This window comes from Chroicocephalus ridibundus, chromosome 10, assembly GCF_963924245.1.
Source record: "Chroicocephalus ridibundus chromosome 10, bChrRid1.1, whole genome shotgun sequence".
NCBI lineage: Eukaryota > Metazoa > Chordata > Aves > Charadriiformes > Laridae > Chroicocephalus > Chroicocephalus ridibundus.
The window spans coordinates 15,498,863-15,516,907 of NC_086293.1; the positions used below are offsets into that span (position 1 = coordinate 15,498,863).

An 18,045-nucleotide genomic window follows, 5' to 3' on the forward strand; every position below is an offset into this window, starting at 1 on the left:
GTTGCTCCCTCTTGGTGAGACTTCGGTTCCTCAGGAACCTCTAAATACAGGCCAAATAATAGCATTGGAGAAAATCCTTAATCTGCTTTTCCTGCCTGTCAGCCAGTCCCCCCAAACAGAAAATCTTAATTTTTGTTTTGAGGATTCGTCAGAGTTCCTTTCCTGCTGTGGCTTAAGGGTGTGTTACTAGTGACTTTTAAACCTTGACCTATTTCAAAATAGTAAAAACATTCAAAATTGTGTTGTATCAGTATTTCTTCACCTGGCTGGAAGCTTTCTTGCTTTGCTTTTTGTTGATTCAAGCTCCTTAAATTTATCACCTTCAGACTCAAAATACCATCCCAAAGAGGCAAAATTATATTTTGCATCATTTTTATAAAGTAAAATGAGATAGTTTGGCTTTAAATGGGAAAAATAACCCTGCTCTTCTCTCCAAGGGGATTTTTATATTCCTTTTCCACATTGAATTGCACTGTCCTCTAGTGGATATTTGAAGCAATTGGTTTTGTGTTTATAAATTTTCATACTACTCTGATACAGTAGGTTTAATCTTTATTTTTCAAACAAATCATAAATGTTGTTGGATATAAAAAGCTAGAGAATTAGAGTAATATTTCAAAACTGGATAAGAAAAAGTTACATTTGACCTGTGGTCCCAGTTATAATAATATAGAGACATTTAAAAATGTTTGTATCTGTCTTATCAGTGAGAGCAGAAAGATACAGAGTGAAGATGCAAGTGTATGGCATCTGTGTTTTATTACATTTTTATTACATTGTATTGAGAGTTGGAGATAATCTGCTTCTTTCATACTGAAATAAATTTTGTAAACTGTGAATGAATGAATGAATGAATAGTAGAGACCAATGACATAATAGGAAGAATTAAATGCACCTTATTAGATTCAGAGTGAAGAACTATGGATCCTATTTTACCCAGTGGTTTGGTTTTTTCTTGGTATTGCTACCTACCTCTCAGAAGGCATAGGGAGATAGATCTTTGTCTGGGACACGAGAACATTTGACTTGTAATCCAGGCAAACTCCGTCTCCAAAGGGTTTGGAAAATGTCTTCGCCTCTCTGCCTCGGTGTCTGTGTCGCTGAAACAGATAACGGGGAGACTGACTTTCTCCTTTGTCATGCTGAAGATTTTTTTCTTCATAAAAGCAGTGTGTAGCCACTAAGAAGTTGAATGAGAGAAAGTTCCTTGCTTACCTGTCGCTGATTAAATGTATGTTCCTGGGCTTCTCTAATCCTAGCAAAATTGTGTTCCTGTAAGTGTGTCTTGCCTTGCACGTCTCCAAAATGCAGCAGTTCTCGATGCTTTGCTGTTGGTAAAGGTTCCCACAATCTTCCAGCTCTGTGAGAAAGCAGCTCTTGCGTGTCACGAAGGCCAGTGGATCTTTGCGAGGCCAAACTGCAGCCTGGATATCTGATTGTAGAAGTGATGAATACCCTTCTTTTTAACTGGGATTCCCCGAGCGTTGAGGTGCTAAGTATCTCTGAAGATCAGAATGGGAATATAAAAGTCTGAAGTGACGGTACTTGTCAGGCTTGGGTGTGTGTTTGCGCTACTGGATGTCTGGATCCAGCTGTAGGTTACAGCCCCTTTACTTTCCCTCCGTGATCTGGGCATGCATCTGCATCTTCAGTGCTTGTGTCCCAGCATCCTGCAATGAGAGCTTCGCCGCATTCTTTGACATGTTTGAGCGATTTGAGATACCGTCCTTCCACTCATGTTCATTATATTGAAGGAAGGAGAGAGGCTGTATGCTGCTGGCTTACTTCTCTTGTTTATTTTCTGGCAACTCAATGGTTTAGTTTGGTAAAAGGATGTGGTTTTGCAGGCACAAAATTAGACCCTGCTGAGCAGAAGGATTGGGAGACACGATACGTGTTTTAAGGTCACCAAATGCTAGAAGCCTCCATGCAGGAATGTGTTTGCCAGCTGTACTGTGCAAACCCACTGTCTCCCGTGTAGATGTGACCTGTGGCATCCTGGAGAAGAAAACTTGACAAATACAGTCTGCTTCATACTGTCTGGGTACACTTTTAGCTGATGAAAGAGTTAGGAGTGGTCAATAAATGAATTTAGTTAGCTTGAAATGTAAAGCTGTTTTTTTCAGATTTCAAACCAAGCAAACTAAGCAAGTTCTTTGCTAGTGTAGCTTTTAATTTGCTGCAGATTTAGTTCTACTGACAGTTGCTGAATAGCTTGTTTTCAACTAAAATAGGTGGATTGAGCTTCAGAGCAACAGTTTACAGCAAGGTCAGAGATTATATGGGTGATTTTATAGTAATACTTATAGTTGGCTGTGTTCATGTATCTGCGTGTGCATCTAAGGGAAAAGATGCGTACAGAGGCACAAGCCGTGCATCTGACACCGCTAATAGTTGGAAAACTGTTGCCAGTCTTTCCTGCTGTCATCAGATGAAATAATGTGGTTTGTTTTTTTTTTTAAAGACCTTCTTATAAAAATACACTAGCAGAAACTGATTGAAGGGATCTGAGTGTTGGAATAATTATGTTTTTGAGCTATTTTTATGTCAGCCATCCTGAAATATTTTGTTAAAACATGTATTTTAAGACACGCATTTTAAAAAAACCCACTCTTCTGTTGTCCAGTATACATATTCAGTAGTATTCAGAAGAGATCGGTGCCGTACAGTTGTGATCTTGGTCATTTGGGCTTTGATTTTTATTGGACCATTCTCTAGTTGTATTTCTGGCCTCACATTTTTGTACGTAACTGATTTTCATTCCGCTCCTGAAAGGCAATAGCTAAAGAGGTAGTTTCACAGCTGGCTTCCCCGCTCCCACCTTGTGCCAGGTCCTGACGGCACGTTGGAGGTTCTTCCTTGCTTGAGGGCCAGCGCTGGCGTGTCTGCAGGGTCCGTGGGATCCGGGAGCTGCTTTGGCATCCACATGGCTCAGGTGCTGCAGGAGCACGGCAAAGGGATTTAATGTGCAGGGGGAAGGAAGGGGAAAGCAGGACAGCTTCTTTGGTGGCTGCCTGTGCCTAGGTCATCTTCAAATGGTTATGAAACCTCAGCCTAAATTAATCTGCATTCGTGTTCGGATTTCTGCTGTATGTGAGATTCAGAGCTTTGCCTGAATACCATGAAGTATCTGCCATTGCTCAGTGCTACAGCGCACTGCTGTCCTCAGCCTGTTATAATTGTTCTGTGGTAATCACAAAGGTGGAGAATGAAAGAGACAGAATAACTTGCAAGTGTCAAGTTTTTGTCCTGTCTCTATTTGTGTACAGAATTTGCGGTGTTAGTGCGGGCTCTGAAGGATACTTGGCAGACTGGAATGCAGCGGCTGCAGACAGCGAGACGTCCTGCATATAGATTTATAAATGGGCTGTAGGAAAGGTGGAATGCTTTATAGGTGGTGTCTGTATTAATCCTTCAGTGTATGATGATCAGATGTCAGCGCGCATTTTGTTAAGGCTAAGAATGTTTTAGAGAAAAATAAGAAAATTTTTAGAGTGGAGGCAGGTACGCTAGAGCTGCTTCTGCTGTACGTAACGTGCCCTTGGAAGGGTGGAACCTGGCAGCTTTGTGGATGTTGGTGCTGATATTCCAGTATTTCCAAAGATTCAATGCCATATCTAGCATGAAGACCATGAGACCGCAGCACGCACTCAGTTTCTGTCTCTGTTGCTTCCCAGCACCGGTGTTCAGACCTGGCAGGCTGTGGGTTGTCACCACCGCTGATGGTGATGTCTTTGTGCTATTGTGGGTTCCCTTCGTTCTCCCGGGGAGTCCACCATCAGTTGCGAGTACATTTGGTGGTGATTCCACATCTATCAGTTGTTTTGGTGGATGGAAAGAAACTAACCCGTGGATGTACTGCTATCTTTAGTATCCTTAATAATGTTGCTGATATTACAAAACAATTTTATAAGGCACGCCATTGGGTAAAAATGGTTTTTTGAATAATAATGCTATCAAGTAACCTGTCCTGTAGGTAGACAATTTGCCCTCTTCTTGTGTCTGATGTTCCATATGCATTAGATACTGAGCATGTTAATGTGTAGTGGTTCTGTTATACAATGGGAGGTTTCTTTTTCTTGTGGACTTAAATAATACAGAGATTGTGCATTCTCTGTGCACATGAAATACTGAAAACCTTTTCATCTGTCTACTGGGTCTGAATTTTAAAGTTCTTTCAGCTGGAAATGCAAGACGTAGTCAGGCTACAGAAGCATATATAAACAACATTCACAAATTTCAGTGGAGTTAAAGTGAATCTCAGCATCATTTGGACTGATCTTTTGGCTTATTTGGAAGATTACAATAAAACCCAAGATTGAATTCTCTACCTGATTCAGTTTCTTATTGATTGAATCCTTTTAGACTCCTCTCTAATTTAACAGTGTATTTTTATTAAACCCAAGCATACAAACATCAATTATCCAAGCTGCATCTAATTTCCTTCAAGATCTTTTTTTTCCTTTTGCCGCCAATGGATTAGAAGACCTGATTAGAATTCAGCTTGAAAGCTGAAAAGCAGATCCTTAAATGAGAATGTCTGCATTAGGAATTAAAATATCTGTACTGGGCATAAAATCCTCCTCCTTATCTCTAATAATGTAAACATGCTTGGTTAAGTTGATCTGTCACATGCCTGGCGTAATGTCCCTGAATTAGGAGCATGTATTAGAAAGGGCGGAACAGTGTCTGTGGCTTGTCCTGCTGATAGAATACATCACTAGAATAGTTTAACATCAAAGTCCTTTGCATAGATATCTCCTTACGTAAGGGTTAATGTGATGAGAATTTGAAGGGCTCTATTTTTCTTTATGTGTTTTTACCAAGAATGTTTGCATGCGCCCAGGCAGCAGGAGCAAGACAGAGAAGGGGCCGGCTAAGGTTTTACTCTCGGTAGCCTCTACAGAGTTACGGATTTTGTGACAACGCAAAAGTGAAATAAATAATTGCAACGGCACCACCAACTTAATATCCAGAAAACCCTAAACCGGTAAATGCATGCATTTAACATGACATTAAAGTACTGGCCCATGTCTAAACTATAAGAAAGAGTTATAAAATCAATTAAATTGTATGCTCTGATTTGACTGGGTTATTAATTTCCTTCTGATACCTAGTGTGCTCTGACTGCGATGAGGAAGCCGTATGATGACTCATATGCAGGCTGTTCCAGTGCAGGCCTTGTGAATGGAAGCAGTTGGTGTGGCACGTGCCAAATCATCGTACCTAATTTCAGAAGGAGAAATTTGGATATCGGGATTTTTAGGGGAGTTTATTATTAATTATTGCTCTATTTAAATAGCATTAGAGATGTTTTGTGCTTTGAAAAGGCACATGAGAAGTCGGTTTATAGTATCAGGACACCCAGAAGAGTGAGCAAATCTTAATTGTATGGCTCCACTGCTAATCGTAAGGGGAGACAAGTAGCGGGGGTAGGCAGCAGCCCAGCACATCAGCACTGGAAAACTGGATGAAAGAGTTGGTGTCTAATAGGCTTGAGAGGAGAAAATGGGGCCATGTCCCATACGGTCAGATGGGAACTGTTGTGGCCACTGCTGGGTGGCATCGTGAGAAGTCGTGGAGCTGGAAGGAGCAGTGGGTGATGAGAGAGACGTCAACAATGTGGTGTCACCGCCGTCTTCCTTTTACAACTGTTGTGTTAGAATTGGAGTTCAATAGTGCGATCTAAACACTGCGTATGCTTATAATAAGTGAGATTTTTGCAATCTAGAGTATTGCTTAAGGAGTGAGCTGATTTCTTGTGGGAAGCAAAGTATTTGTTGAGACCTTTTTTTTCCACTTTTTTATTGCTGCATTGTGGATGGCAGTATTGCTAACAGTGGTGAGCTTTCAATCTGCGTGTGTGACTGCACATCCCAGGAGTTAATTGTCACATTGTGTCTGCAGAGAAATATTAAACCTGATTGTGCAGAGCTATAAACGTGCGTGACTGCAGGGAATTTTCTTGGTGCCGGTATGAGCCTGGCTACCTGGAGGTGGGAGAAGTGAATCTGTTCATCTTGTGCAACGAGTTAAGCATAATTGCGGTTGACATTATGCTCAAGTGAAATCCAGTGATATTTCATTCCTTCAAACCTAATCCCCTCTTTATCTTGTCTGCTTTTGAGTCAACATGGGTCTGGCAAAACTTGTTAGTGACACCCGTCGAAGCTTATTGTGGAGGACCCCGAATGTTGTGGATTTAGCCCCAGTGTGGAAGGAGAAACAGCGTAGCTGCATCTGTATGGTGTCCCCCTTGGCTTAATAAGCCATGGTGGGAAGCCTGGTCTGTGGGCTGGGGTTCAATATTATACTACCTTACCAAGTGGGGAAAAACCATATTAATATCTTGTATGTTGTGAAAGGTAATTTAATTGTGAATTGGGTGCAGGAATTTCAGTTTCCAGAAACTGATGAATAGCAGCTTTTTGAGGTTATCAATTCATCTGTTGTAATGAATGCTCTTCATTACATGCCTCTTCTTGTTAATTAGAAGGGATTTTTACTCCTCTTTATCAAGTCAGGGCAAGTATATTACCTTTTCCTCTGTACTGCTTTTGATAAAGTGCATATCCAGATTGTTCTGTGAAGTGTCCACCTGAGTATTTCACTGCAGGTGCATATACACATTCATACACTGTTTTCTGAGCTCCAACCTCTGATGATTATTCAATACAGTAAAAAAATCCAAAATATTGATTACTTAATCTCTCTCTATTTATACTTATCAGTAGAAATTCCTCTTTTCTGTGTAATAATGTGTTTATGACACTAATTTCCATGCCAGTTTAGACCAAGGCGATTAATGACTGCCACAGACTAGAGAAACAGTAGACTCAGAATCAAGTCCTCTGAGTACAGAGGTGAAGCTCTACCTTCCGTAAATGAGAACCTGCCTGACAGAGGGGAATTTGTACCCTGGTTTGGATCTTTTACCTGTGTTTATTTAAAAAAGAAAACAAACCAAAACCCCCACCTGTTTCCTATTCTGGTTTTTTTTTTCCCTACAGGTTGAAGCAATACTTGTAAACATTTTTGGTGGGATCGTGAACTGTGCCATCATCGCCAATGGTATTACCAAAGCCTGCCGAGAGCTCGAGCTGAAAGTACCCCTGGTGGTCAGGCTGGAAGGTGAGTGCTAATGGTTTCAGGCAAAAATCGTCCCTCAGGAGCGCAGTAACCCATTTTGGCTTTCTTCCGTCTCTACACTCTAAACAGATTAGTCCCACACAATTAGAATATGTCCAATTCTTCATCCATAGCATGACCTGAAGTCAATAAACTCTTTCGTTACATACTCCTGTATCCCTGGTCCCTGGTGGTACTTGAAGCAATGAAATTTGGTAATGTAAGCATTTTGGGTTTGCTTGTAAGATTTGCAATGCAAATAGAAATTATTTTGATGCGAGTTTCTGTTTACTGGAAGGTATTTCTTTTTCAAATGATTTTTTTACTGAATCCATTATTACTGAACCTGCAGCAACGTACAGTTTTCTTAAATTTACTCCAATATCATAATTAAAAGAAAGATGTTAGAACCAGTATTTGTGAGAGAGAGATTCTGGTGGTTCTGCCCAAATATCCAATCCAGCTAAAATCCATTAAAAACCAGAAGATTTGGTAATGGTAAGGAATTATTTTTTTTTTTTAGTATATCCAGCATTGTTAAATTGGAAACAAAAAAAGTAACAGAGAGGTGGGGGAGGGCACTCTTTGGCAGTTACTGCCTTTAATATAATGGCAGTGGATGTGGAGTTCTGTCTCATTGCTGAGCGGCAGCCTGAAGTGAAGCGCTTTGAATGAAATCAGCACAACTCTGGTAAACTTAAAACTTTTTTTTTTTTTCTTTTTGTTAGTTAGGTTTGGAAAATAGAGGGTTTCCTGTTTGATTTTTTTAAGGCCTTAACATGAATATTCATGTTTGGGTGTGCGTAAAGGGGGTAAAATGTCCCGTCACTCAGCATTGGTGGTGAAAGGAGGAAATGCATCCCTGTATCTACCTGAGGTACAAAACAAAAAGGTGGGGTTTAACACTACAACAGAGGAGGGAGGAAAAAAATGGTTCTGACTGCACCAAACTTTTTCCTTTTCAAAAAATAAAGTCACCAGGACTGACTAAGATGCAGGTTACCCAGGAAGCCCTTTGGTTAGGTGGGTACTTCTTTTGCCTGCCGTGAGAAAGCAGGGTTCCCCATCCCGCGTTCTCGTGCTGCGTTACACGCGATCTGTAGTTCACGTCAGGGGAGACCACGGCCTGTGACATGCGATTCTGTCCTGTAATGGTTCTGCCACGCATTTCAGTGCCGGGGTCGAATGCTTTCCAGAGTGCATCCTTGGTTTATCACGGGCAGCCTTTTGCTGTAGTAAGCGCAGGAAAATTTAAATACTCTAAAATGGATTTTAGAAACAAATCATGAAATTTTCTTTGGATGATGCAGCACCACTAAACACCTTAAGAGACTGAAGTAGGTAGTTTAATATGGATGAAAGAGAAACGGATGGATGTTGGTTGTAAGCAGGAAAGTTTCATAATATAAAATCTCATTGTTTGTCAGCTCTAGGCGGGGTTGGTTTAGGTTTCTGTCATAGCAAAAAACTTTTCCTGTCTGTCATAGCTGGCAAAAAGTTTATCAGAACTGAAAGACTTTATCGTCTATTGCAGCTGTTACTTTTTAAGCGAAGATACTGGAAAAGCGTTTGGGTTTCCTTATAAACAAGAGAGTTGCCAGTTGTTCCTTATGCAGTCTCTGAGACCGATACAAGAGGAACAAGAAAATCAACTTGCTCATTTTAAGCTGCAGTCTGCTCAGTCTGCCACTGGGTTTTCTTGACCTTTCTCCAGTACTTTTGAGACTTCCATGATTGTACACAAGTAAGGGTGAATTATTTTTTTTTAACGTGACTTCTGGGAGCTTGCAAGAGGCAAAGCTGTCCCTGAGCTGAATGAGGAGAGTCCCGGTGCTCCTGCACCGGGGAGTTTGTCTGGAAGAGAAGGTGTGGAGCGGGAGAGCTTCTGCCTGGGGGCTGCACAGAGCCCTGCAGAGGTGGCTGCACGGGGCCTGTTCCTCCGGTGCCTGCAGCCTTTACGAGAGTCGTCTGCTGCTGCATCCACAGAGGCCAGAGCTGAATCTTCAGAATGTCTAACGCAGATTTTAATGCAAACATCTTTTCTTGGTCCTCTTCCCATGATTTCTTACTCTTTACGAGGTTCTCCTAGAGTAGTTGCTGACTCCAGAGGTGGAGATAGCACTTTTTCTTTAGGGAACTCTGTCTCAGTATAATACATCAAAATCTCCTTTTGCATAATACTTATCTCAAAAGTTTTTAAATTCCTTCTCTCATTCCTAGTGTTACCCATCAATTCATACTAAACGAAGAGCTATGATGTTTACAGCCTTCAGATGTTGTACTTAGAAACTGTTAGCTTGTAACTCCTGCTTTCTCTGCCTCCTTAATCACCCAACCAAGCAAAATATACATATATATATATTTGGTTCTTTAATCTTTCCTCAGAAATCAATCCCTCTGGATCCTTAATCATCTTTGTTGTTCTTCTTTGAACTCACACCGGGTTATCCAAACACATAAGGATATTGAATTAATAATGAGTACTGTGGAAGTAATAAGGCTACCCAAGACTTTTTAAAACATCACCAATAACACTTTACACTTCAGAAGGAGAAAAAGGGACAAGCATTTTTTTGGATTTCCATTTTGAACATTTTTCCAACAGAAAGTTCATGATTTATTCCCATAAATCTAACAGATTTGTGACCTGCACTTTAAAGACTCTTTGCCCGCATGCACTGTATTACAAATGTCTTGATGACTAGAGTTTTAATCAGTCAAATCTGTCTTGATTTAGCAGGATTCTGTGGACAAATCTTTGTTCTCAGTTGTATAATAATTACAAGCTGTTTTACCAGTGGATAAAGAAAGGATTACTCTCCTGTTTGAAAATGGTAACTTTATAATTACGTGTATTTACTTGCCTTATCAGTAAAGAACTCACCAGCTGAGACGCGGGATTATTGTTGTTTAAAAAGCTCACGGACAAATGGAGAAACCACATATTCCAAATTTTATCTTTTGCAGATGTGGCAAACTAACTTCTGCTGGTTTTATGCAGCAGTTTTCCCCTTGAAAGTGTAATGTGCTTCAGTTAAGTTCTGTGAAAACTGAGTCGGAGCACTGAATGAAAGCCAAACCTTGTTTCTCATTTATGTAGCTCAGAGTTAGATGAAAAGAGGAAAGAATAAAAAGCAGAAATTTTCCATTCTCTCTCATTCAACAAATGAATTCTCTGCTTCTCTGGTCATAGAATTGGGAGGAATTGGGAGGAATTAGAACTATTTAATATCTTGAAATACAGCTAGAAGCAAGTTGGCTTTTATTCAAATGTCTGAATCCAAAATTTCCTATTATATTTTCAGCCATGTGATTCCCGACCTTCTGTGTTCTTCAGGATCTAGTGATTTTTTAAATATATTCAGAAATCTTTTACACACAATTGCAGTTTTGCTCCAGTTTGTGTATCTTGCTCACAGATACGGTATGCCTGTGATTTTTAGTACCCCAAATTGCCTACCAAGAGAGAAGAATGGGTTATTGCAAGGTCACATTTAGAACTCAATTCGTATCTCTTCAGACATCTTGGGTTGAAGCATTCAGCACAAATTTAAATGTGCTCGAGTCTTTCCCAGTTTGGATGTAAACATGGGGCAAAGGAAAATATTAAAATATTCTTTGGGAAAAGTTTAAGATGGGAAAGGGCAAATGGTGTGGACAGAATAGAAAGGGTTTAATTGTCTGTTATAAGTAGGCAGTGAAAGTTGATTTATTCTTGACTGCAGAGCCAACGTGCTGCGTGAGCCACCAAACGTTCATAGGTTCCCAAGCTAAAGATTATTACTTAAAGCTTCTCACTACCCAAACCTCAAATCAGTTGTTGACTGAAGGTTAGCTAGTGACAACGTTTAAACCTTGTCCCTTATTCTCCAATACCTCTGTCTTTGGGACCCGAGAGGCTGTGAGTGCCCAGCTTGTGGGCTAGCAGAAGTGACATCACCTGGGTCCATGCCGGGGGCGGGCGGGAAATTTGGCTCTTAATGCTCTCATCAGTGTAGCCTCTCGAAGCTGAACCATTGCTATTGGTAATGTAACATGGTCCCCATGTGTTCGCGTCAGTAGCACTGTCAGACCGACTGCATATTGTGAAACGTTTTGTCATAGCAGAATGCTTTGCGTAGATCAGAGTATTTTTTTACATTAGTCTTCTGTTTCTTAGGATGTACCAAATGTACATAACTCTGCCTTCTCCCCTTTTATCTTATTTACCTGACAAGCCAGAAGTGGCATGGCAGAGCCGTGCATCCTCTCCAGCCGTCAGCATTAAACAGCGGCGATTTAGCCTGTTCCTAATGGGCTTATGACAGTGCAAGTGAATAAATGAACATTATGAAAATTCTGTTGGATCCCTGTTGGGGATGTTTTATTTCCTTGTTTTCATTGGACCTGTGCAGTCCTCTGGGCTCATTTGTAACAATGCGTGCTGGTATAATCTTATAATTTATAGAAATATGCTTAGATAGGGTATTTATTACTAGGATTTTTAGGTAATGAGTTGAATAGATTTGCTTTGCTAGTGAAAGCAGAGATTTCAAGGCGATAGAAGTGTAAATGTGAGCGATTGCATGTACGCAGACGGAGAGGTTGTTTCAGAAGCCAAGTTTCAGGAGGAGGATATTTAGATTAAAAAGCCTGAAAGCATCTCTTGATAAAATAAGCTTTTCCTGTTTTTCCATGGAGTGTCATTGACAGTAATATGTCTCAGAAGAAAAAACTCATTTTTCTCATCAGAAAGCCATTCCCTTAATAGGAGTCAAGTTTAAAAAAAAAAACCAAACAAAACAAAAAAACCCCAACAACAACAAATGAACAAAAAAAACCCAGCAACAACAGCACAAGACCTGTAACCTTCGGTTCTGTGAGTTTTTGCCGTTTCTCAGCCGGCTGCAGGGGAAGGCGAAGGGCAGGTTATTTTGATAGCCTGTGTGTGGGATTCTGTTTACAGTTCTCTGACACCATCCAGTGGCAGGAGGTTAATGTTAGAATTGCGGGATTATTTATTTGTTTATTTTAACATCTACTGCAATAAGATGCTACCCTTTGTAGGTTCTTAAATGTTTCCAGTGTTTTCTGAATGTTTCATTTTAAAACTCTTACCTCTGCTTTCAGCAGGATCTCATTATAATTTCTGTAGTCTCCATATATCTAAAATACTTACCACAATGGGATAAAAAGCGATCATGGAAAAAAAAAAGAAAATTACAGCAAAGGAGGTGCTTGCTGAAAAACATGTTGAGTTGTACGGCCTCCCTATAAAACAGTATTTTATTTAGTAAGTGCAAAGTATACCCTTTCTTTTTTGACTGCAGAGAGATTTTTTTCAGGTTTCATATTTTCATTTGTCTGCATAAACTCCCCCCTCCCTTCTTAGTGGACTGTGTTTCGTATTGATTTTGCAATGCGCGTTAGACAAGTGGTGTGTAGAGCAATCAATGCAGAGCAGAATAGATCCAATGTATCGTTCCCACTCTGACCTGTTAGTAAATTAATATTGGTCACTTAGTCAAGAGCAAAAGTTAGTTTTAAATACTCTGTGGCCATCGCAGACAGCATAATATTTTTCTCTGTGGGAAATTTCCAGGACATTTTTTTTCCCTCTTTCCATTTTTTTTTTTTCCATATGACGCTTTGTCTTGTAGGATCCTATTTGTGGGATCGTTACAACCTTGGCTGTTTTAAATGTTTATCACACTCGTATCTACATAGTAGATAAAACCTTCAAGACTTGATGGGAATCGCTATACAAATGTGAGGAACTTAACAGAGAAGAGAACCTTTGTAATGCCTTCTAACTTCCCTGTACGGTTCTGTACGGGCAATTAGAGCTCCCACATCACGTTATATAGGATGGTGGGAAAAAAAAATATCAAAGACTATGCTCTTTTTTGCCCGTAATATTCTTCTTTTCTTTAGGAAAAGCTCTGTACAGTTCTGAATGTTACTATGCAACCAAATCGCCCTTCTGTCAGAGATTTCAGATGTCTTTGACCTTCCTACACCAGTCCCACAGCGTGTCCTCTGCGTACCGATGGGAAGCGTGACCTCTTCTGCCTGCGCTTTTAAACAGCAAGCAGATGGGGTCCCGCGTTCCGCTTCCAGACACCTGCCTCTCCGAGCACAGAGTGCCGGGACCTGCTGCGGCAGAGATGTCTTCGGTCTCTTTCGGTGCCAGGAGAGGGAATCCTGACTCGAGCACGCTGATGAAACGGACTTCTGAATTCCTCTACTTCTGCTGTACGGTTTCAGACATTTTATAAAGGCTGCCAAAAACCCCAAATCACCCTTTAAAATGAACGTTCTGGAAGTTGCATAGTAAAGAGTATGCTCCTCGCTTGGTTAATAATTAAGGGTATAATTAGTGTATAGCTCCAAATATAATTAAAATTCATTTTGCTAGGTCTAGGAATTACAAAGTAATTAAGCATTTTGACATGGCAAATGAACAAGGAACTTGATGTGGAGGAGGGGGCCGGGAATGATCCCAGAGAAGATCAGTTCAGGGTCCTGTGCTTGGGAGTAGTGTGTGACCCCGAAGTGTGGGTTCCAGTTCCTCGGTAGGGTACCTGACTCCAGGTTCTTCTGTGGTGCGGAGCATATTGGAGATCAAAACTCTCACTTGGCTTCGCTGGAGAAAGCTCTGAAGAATTCCTGTTTTCTGTTTGTCTTTTGTTTTCCATCAGGAATGAGCCAGAGTAGACAGGAAGGCGATGCACTTGTCTTTTATACACGTGAAAAACATGCTTTCCTGAAATATCTATTTACATTTATGGGGTGTTTTTCCTTTACTGTGCATGTAGTCTGGTGACTAAATTTGAATTCTTTATGTACAAAACGGAGCACTTGCAGCAGCAGAGGAGGGAACGGTGTCGTGCTGAATGCTTCAGAGGTCTCTGTGTTCCCCCTTTTTAGCAGAAATGCAAAAAAGCCTATTCAAGAGCAGCTCAAAACCAGCTAGATTTTCAGGATTACTCAAATATTTGTCTTTCAACAGCCCATTTTGCAGCTTTCAGTTAACATGGGTGAATTTTAGTTATTGTTGATTCACCGACTGCTGATTAGCTGTAGCCTATTGTTGCTAATAAATGCGTTCAGTCTTAGGAGTGTCTTAAAGGGCTGACGCGTGATCCATTACCCCACTGCTCTTCTGGATGTCCTGACTGACTCTGCATGTTGGGTGGACCCTCTGATCTTCACGAAGCCCCTCTTGTGGGTGCAAGTGCTGTTATCAGATGGCATTGTCTCTCAAAATTGTCATTGAAATTAAGAGTTCCTTCTTCCCAGCTCAGTCTAAACCACTCACTGAATGTTGTTAAACTGAAATGATGTGTCGTTAGAAGCGTTAACTACTTTTATAGAGATTTAATAGAAGGTGCTCGTTTATTCATTAATATTAATTACTAATTATAGTCAATGTTCTTTTTTAGGAACAAATGTTCATGAAGCCCAGCGTATCCTGAATGAGAGTGGACTCCCCATCACGTCTGCGAATGACCTTGAGGATGCAGCAAAGAAGGCGGTGGCTAGTGTGGCCAAAAAATAACAGCTTGAAGATAAGGAAAGTGTGTGTGTTTCCCAAGACGTCATTCCTGGTGTTATTGCAGAGAGGATTAGTGGAGTTTTCCTAATCAGTCATCAATGTCGGTGGACTTAATTTGTGATAGGTGGCAAACTCAGGCCATAGGCTTGCAAGTTAGGCTTCAGAAATTTTGCTGCGGCATTCTTGAAAAGTTTGTGTGTCTTCATCTAATTTTGGTAATTTTATTATTCAGGATTGTAATACGTAGTGCTTCATAAAGCTCTTTTTCTGCTTTCCTTCCAAAATTGTCACCGATAAACTCATGATGAGATACAATAATTAATAATTGACTTCTATCAACAGGATTGTTCTGTAATCAAACACGTGTAGTTCACCAATTTCACACTATTTTCATTCGTTTTTTTTTTATATTGTAAAGAGTCAGCAAACTAATAATGGGTTTCTATTTTTTATGGACTTTTACAGTAATGTAAAAAATTGTGCTTACAATATCTATTTTTATTGAAATGAATGATGTTTATTTTCTTTTTTAGAAATCACACATTTTGCCTTAAGATTATTTTCTTTTGTAGATGCCAAAGTATACCTCACGACAGGAAAAGGGATTGAATAGTCGGTAGTGAAAGGACCTGCCATTCTTACACTGTGCCTATAAACCGGTGAAATGTGATTCTTTTTATTTTCTCTAGTTTTTGGAAATGAGGTGCAGTATTTCCGTGTGTAACAGTGCCGTACAGAGAGCTGTAGGAGGATGTGTCCGCCAGTAAGAAAATGGCTGCTAACTTTTTAAATAACCTCTTTCATAAGCGTGTTACTGCTGTGAGGTTTTAAAATAAGATGAGAACCTGAAGCAGTCTTCTGTCAGGGGCACGGAGTATTCTTCAATTGATTTAACTTCCAAAAACCATTTCTGATTTATTGGGAGTGAAGCGCAAATGAACTCTTCCATTTTTAAAGTATTTGATTTCTCAAGCATGGGTAAAAATATGTTGAAGAAAAAAAAAAAAACCCCACACTTTTCAGTACTCAGATATTGACTGAGACTTATTTTGATTATGTATTCTTTTGTAACAGTCAAAATTCGAGCTGTTAGTTACACGAATCGTTCATTCAGGGAACAGAAGACAATAACCAAATGGCTTGTGTAAGTTAAGAACTTGGTACAAATCTCACTCAGCCCGGGAACTACATGCTGAAAATCATCAATAAATTTGAACGGTGAACGAATGAGTGTATATTATAATCTGATCTTTTAAATGGGCAGAGAGGTAAAAATTTGTGTAATAAATTCTTAATTGTGATTTTTGAGCAGCTCTAATCAATACCACGTTCTACTTAGAAAAATGTAAATAAATTTTTCTTGACATTTCCATTAAAACTGTTACATTCAAAATAAATTACCCGCACTAATCTCTGGCTCCTGACACAAATAGTACAGATAGGTTGCTATCATCAGTTACTGTAGTTTTTTTCTTCTCCATTCCTTTCTCTACGTATTGCTCAAGGAAGAAATGTGTGACCGTTAGAATAGCAATAAATACGCCACTAGGTCTGTACGTATTGACTGAATGAAGGAGGAGGGTATCGTTAGCAGTTCTTGTGCAGGGGCACAGAAGCACACTGCTTTGAATGAAGAAATGTTTACCTCACCACAAGAAATAAAGAAGTCACACCCTATTTTATATATTTTAATACTGGAAATAGAAGCATTCTGTGGAAGAACTGTGTATGCAAAATTGTCTCACACTGTATCTAACCTCTGGTCTCAAAACCATTCATTGTGTGTGTACATGATTATTATTCTGCAAAGATTAACACTGTGTACACTGTTTTGTCAAATAAATGTAAAAATGAACCCGTTTAATGACTTTGTCCTTTCTAGAAAATCAAAATTGTTTAATTTGCCTATTGTATTCTACGTTTTTCCATTCAGCGTTTTTTTACAGGTGGGTGAAATCAAATGCGTAGGAACTTAATTTCAATTGGGTAACATTGGTATACTCTTACATATATATAGATAAAAATATTTACTTTTTAAGCTAAAAAAGCACATATATATCTTTTATATCAGATTATATGTAGGCTAATGACAGTACAAACAGGTTTTATTCCTCTTAAGCCACATACAGAATAGAACAGTATAATTTTTCATTTTCAGATGTTGTGTGGAAGATTTCACCAGCTCAGGGTTTGTGTTTTTGAACGTTTGGCGTTTCGCTTGCACCAAGGCACTGTTCGCTCTCTGTAACCAGAGCTTCTCTTTCTGTGTCCAACTTCCTTGGTGTGGCCTTGTGAACTGGTTTGGTTGTATTTGGGTGGGTCATTCTTCGGTGTATGGAAATGTGTAAAGTTAGTTCTGGTCTCCCTTGGAGAGGTGTTGGAGTTCTGTTTCCTCTGATTTTTAGCTGTTATAAATTGCAAGTAAACGCAAAACCTAGAAGGGGTGCTTTTGCCTTTGCTCAAGCACGCGGAGTCGCAACCTGGCAAGAGTGCGGTTTGCTGTCCCCAGCCGCTGTCTGCCCGATTGCTGTCCCCACCTCAGCGGCGCTGGTGCAAGCTCCGCTCCAGCCAGCCCTACACAGCTTCAACCCAAAAGATACCTGAGATGGGGTGATACCTGAGAATCGCCCCTCCCGCAGGAAGCCAACAGCAGGGTAAGAATGGGTAAGTTCCAGTTAATTCCCTTCGTGAAAGTTTTAAGTGGGATTTAATTAGCCGTTAAATCTTGAAATTTCAGCCTGTGTTAATAAAGCTCTGTAGGATTGGGCACTTAGAAGGCAAAACAGGAGGAAGCTGTTAGTGCTGACAGTGTGTTACATCTTTAACAAGATACCTTTAAATTCTCCCAGTGAAAGTGTAACAGCTGGGAGTTCTGCAGTAATGTCCTTAACGTGCATTTACTATCCTATTTGTCGGGCCTGTTCTTCCCTACATCCGGAAAAGCAGCTGGTATCATGCAAAATTGCTGTGATTGGAACAGCACGTCGGTGCAAATCAGTCACCAGATGAGATCCCGAGCGGGGCCATCCCTTCACAGCGGAGTCAGCTTCCCCCGTCAAGAGCAGAGCTGTGCCGCTTGCCTTGCCCTCCGACCGGATCCTTCCTGGTGACCTCGGGGATTTTCAGACCTGGGCACTTACAATAACCTCTGGTGTCAGGTTGGCCCGGATGGTTGCCCTGTGCTGAGAGCTGAGCACAGCACGGCCTGAGCATCCTAAGAGTGGCCCAAAACACAGGTGTGAGCAGCCTCGCTGGGCCAGAAGAGCCGGGAAGCCTGTGTGCACAAGGGTAGGTGCCAGCAAAGCCACCGCTATAATAAAAGCTGTCAACTTAGTCACAGATATCCAAAAACCTCCTAGGCTTAGTGCTTTATTGCATGA

General features: G+C 40.4%; 1 protein-coding gene across 1 annotated transcript in view; it reads left to right on the forward strand.

The window, feature by feature from the left end:
• SUCLG2 (succinate-CoA ligase GDP-forming subunit beta) overlaps window positions 1-16,520 on the forward strand; it is a 133,649-nt gene extending 117,129 nt beyond the window's left edge. Inside the window, exons 10-11 of the mRNA XM_063348286.1 lie at window positions 7,011-7,131; window positions 14,553-16,520. Coding sequence (XP_063204356.1) covers window positions 7,011-7,131; window positions 14,553-14,668 — 237 coding nt within the window. The 3' untranslated portion in view covers window positions 14,669-16,520. The remainder of the gene's footprint in view (window positions 1-7,010; window positions 7,132-14,552) is intronic.
• The last annotated feature ends 1,525 nt before the right edge of the window (window positions 16,521-18,045 follow it).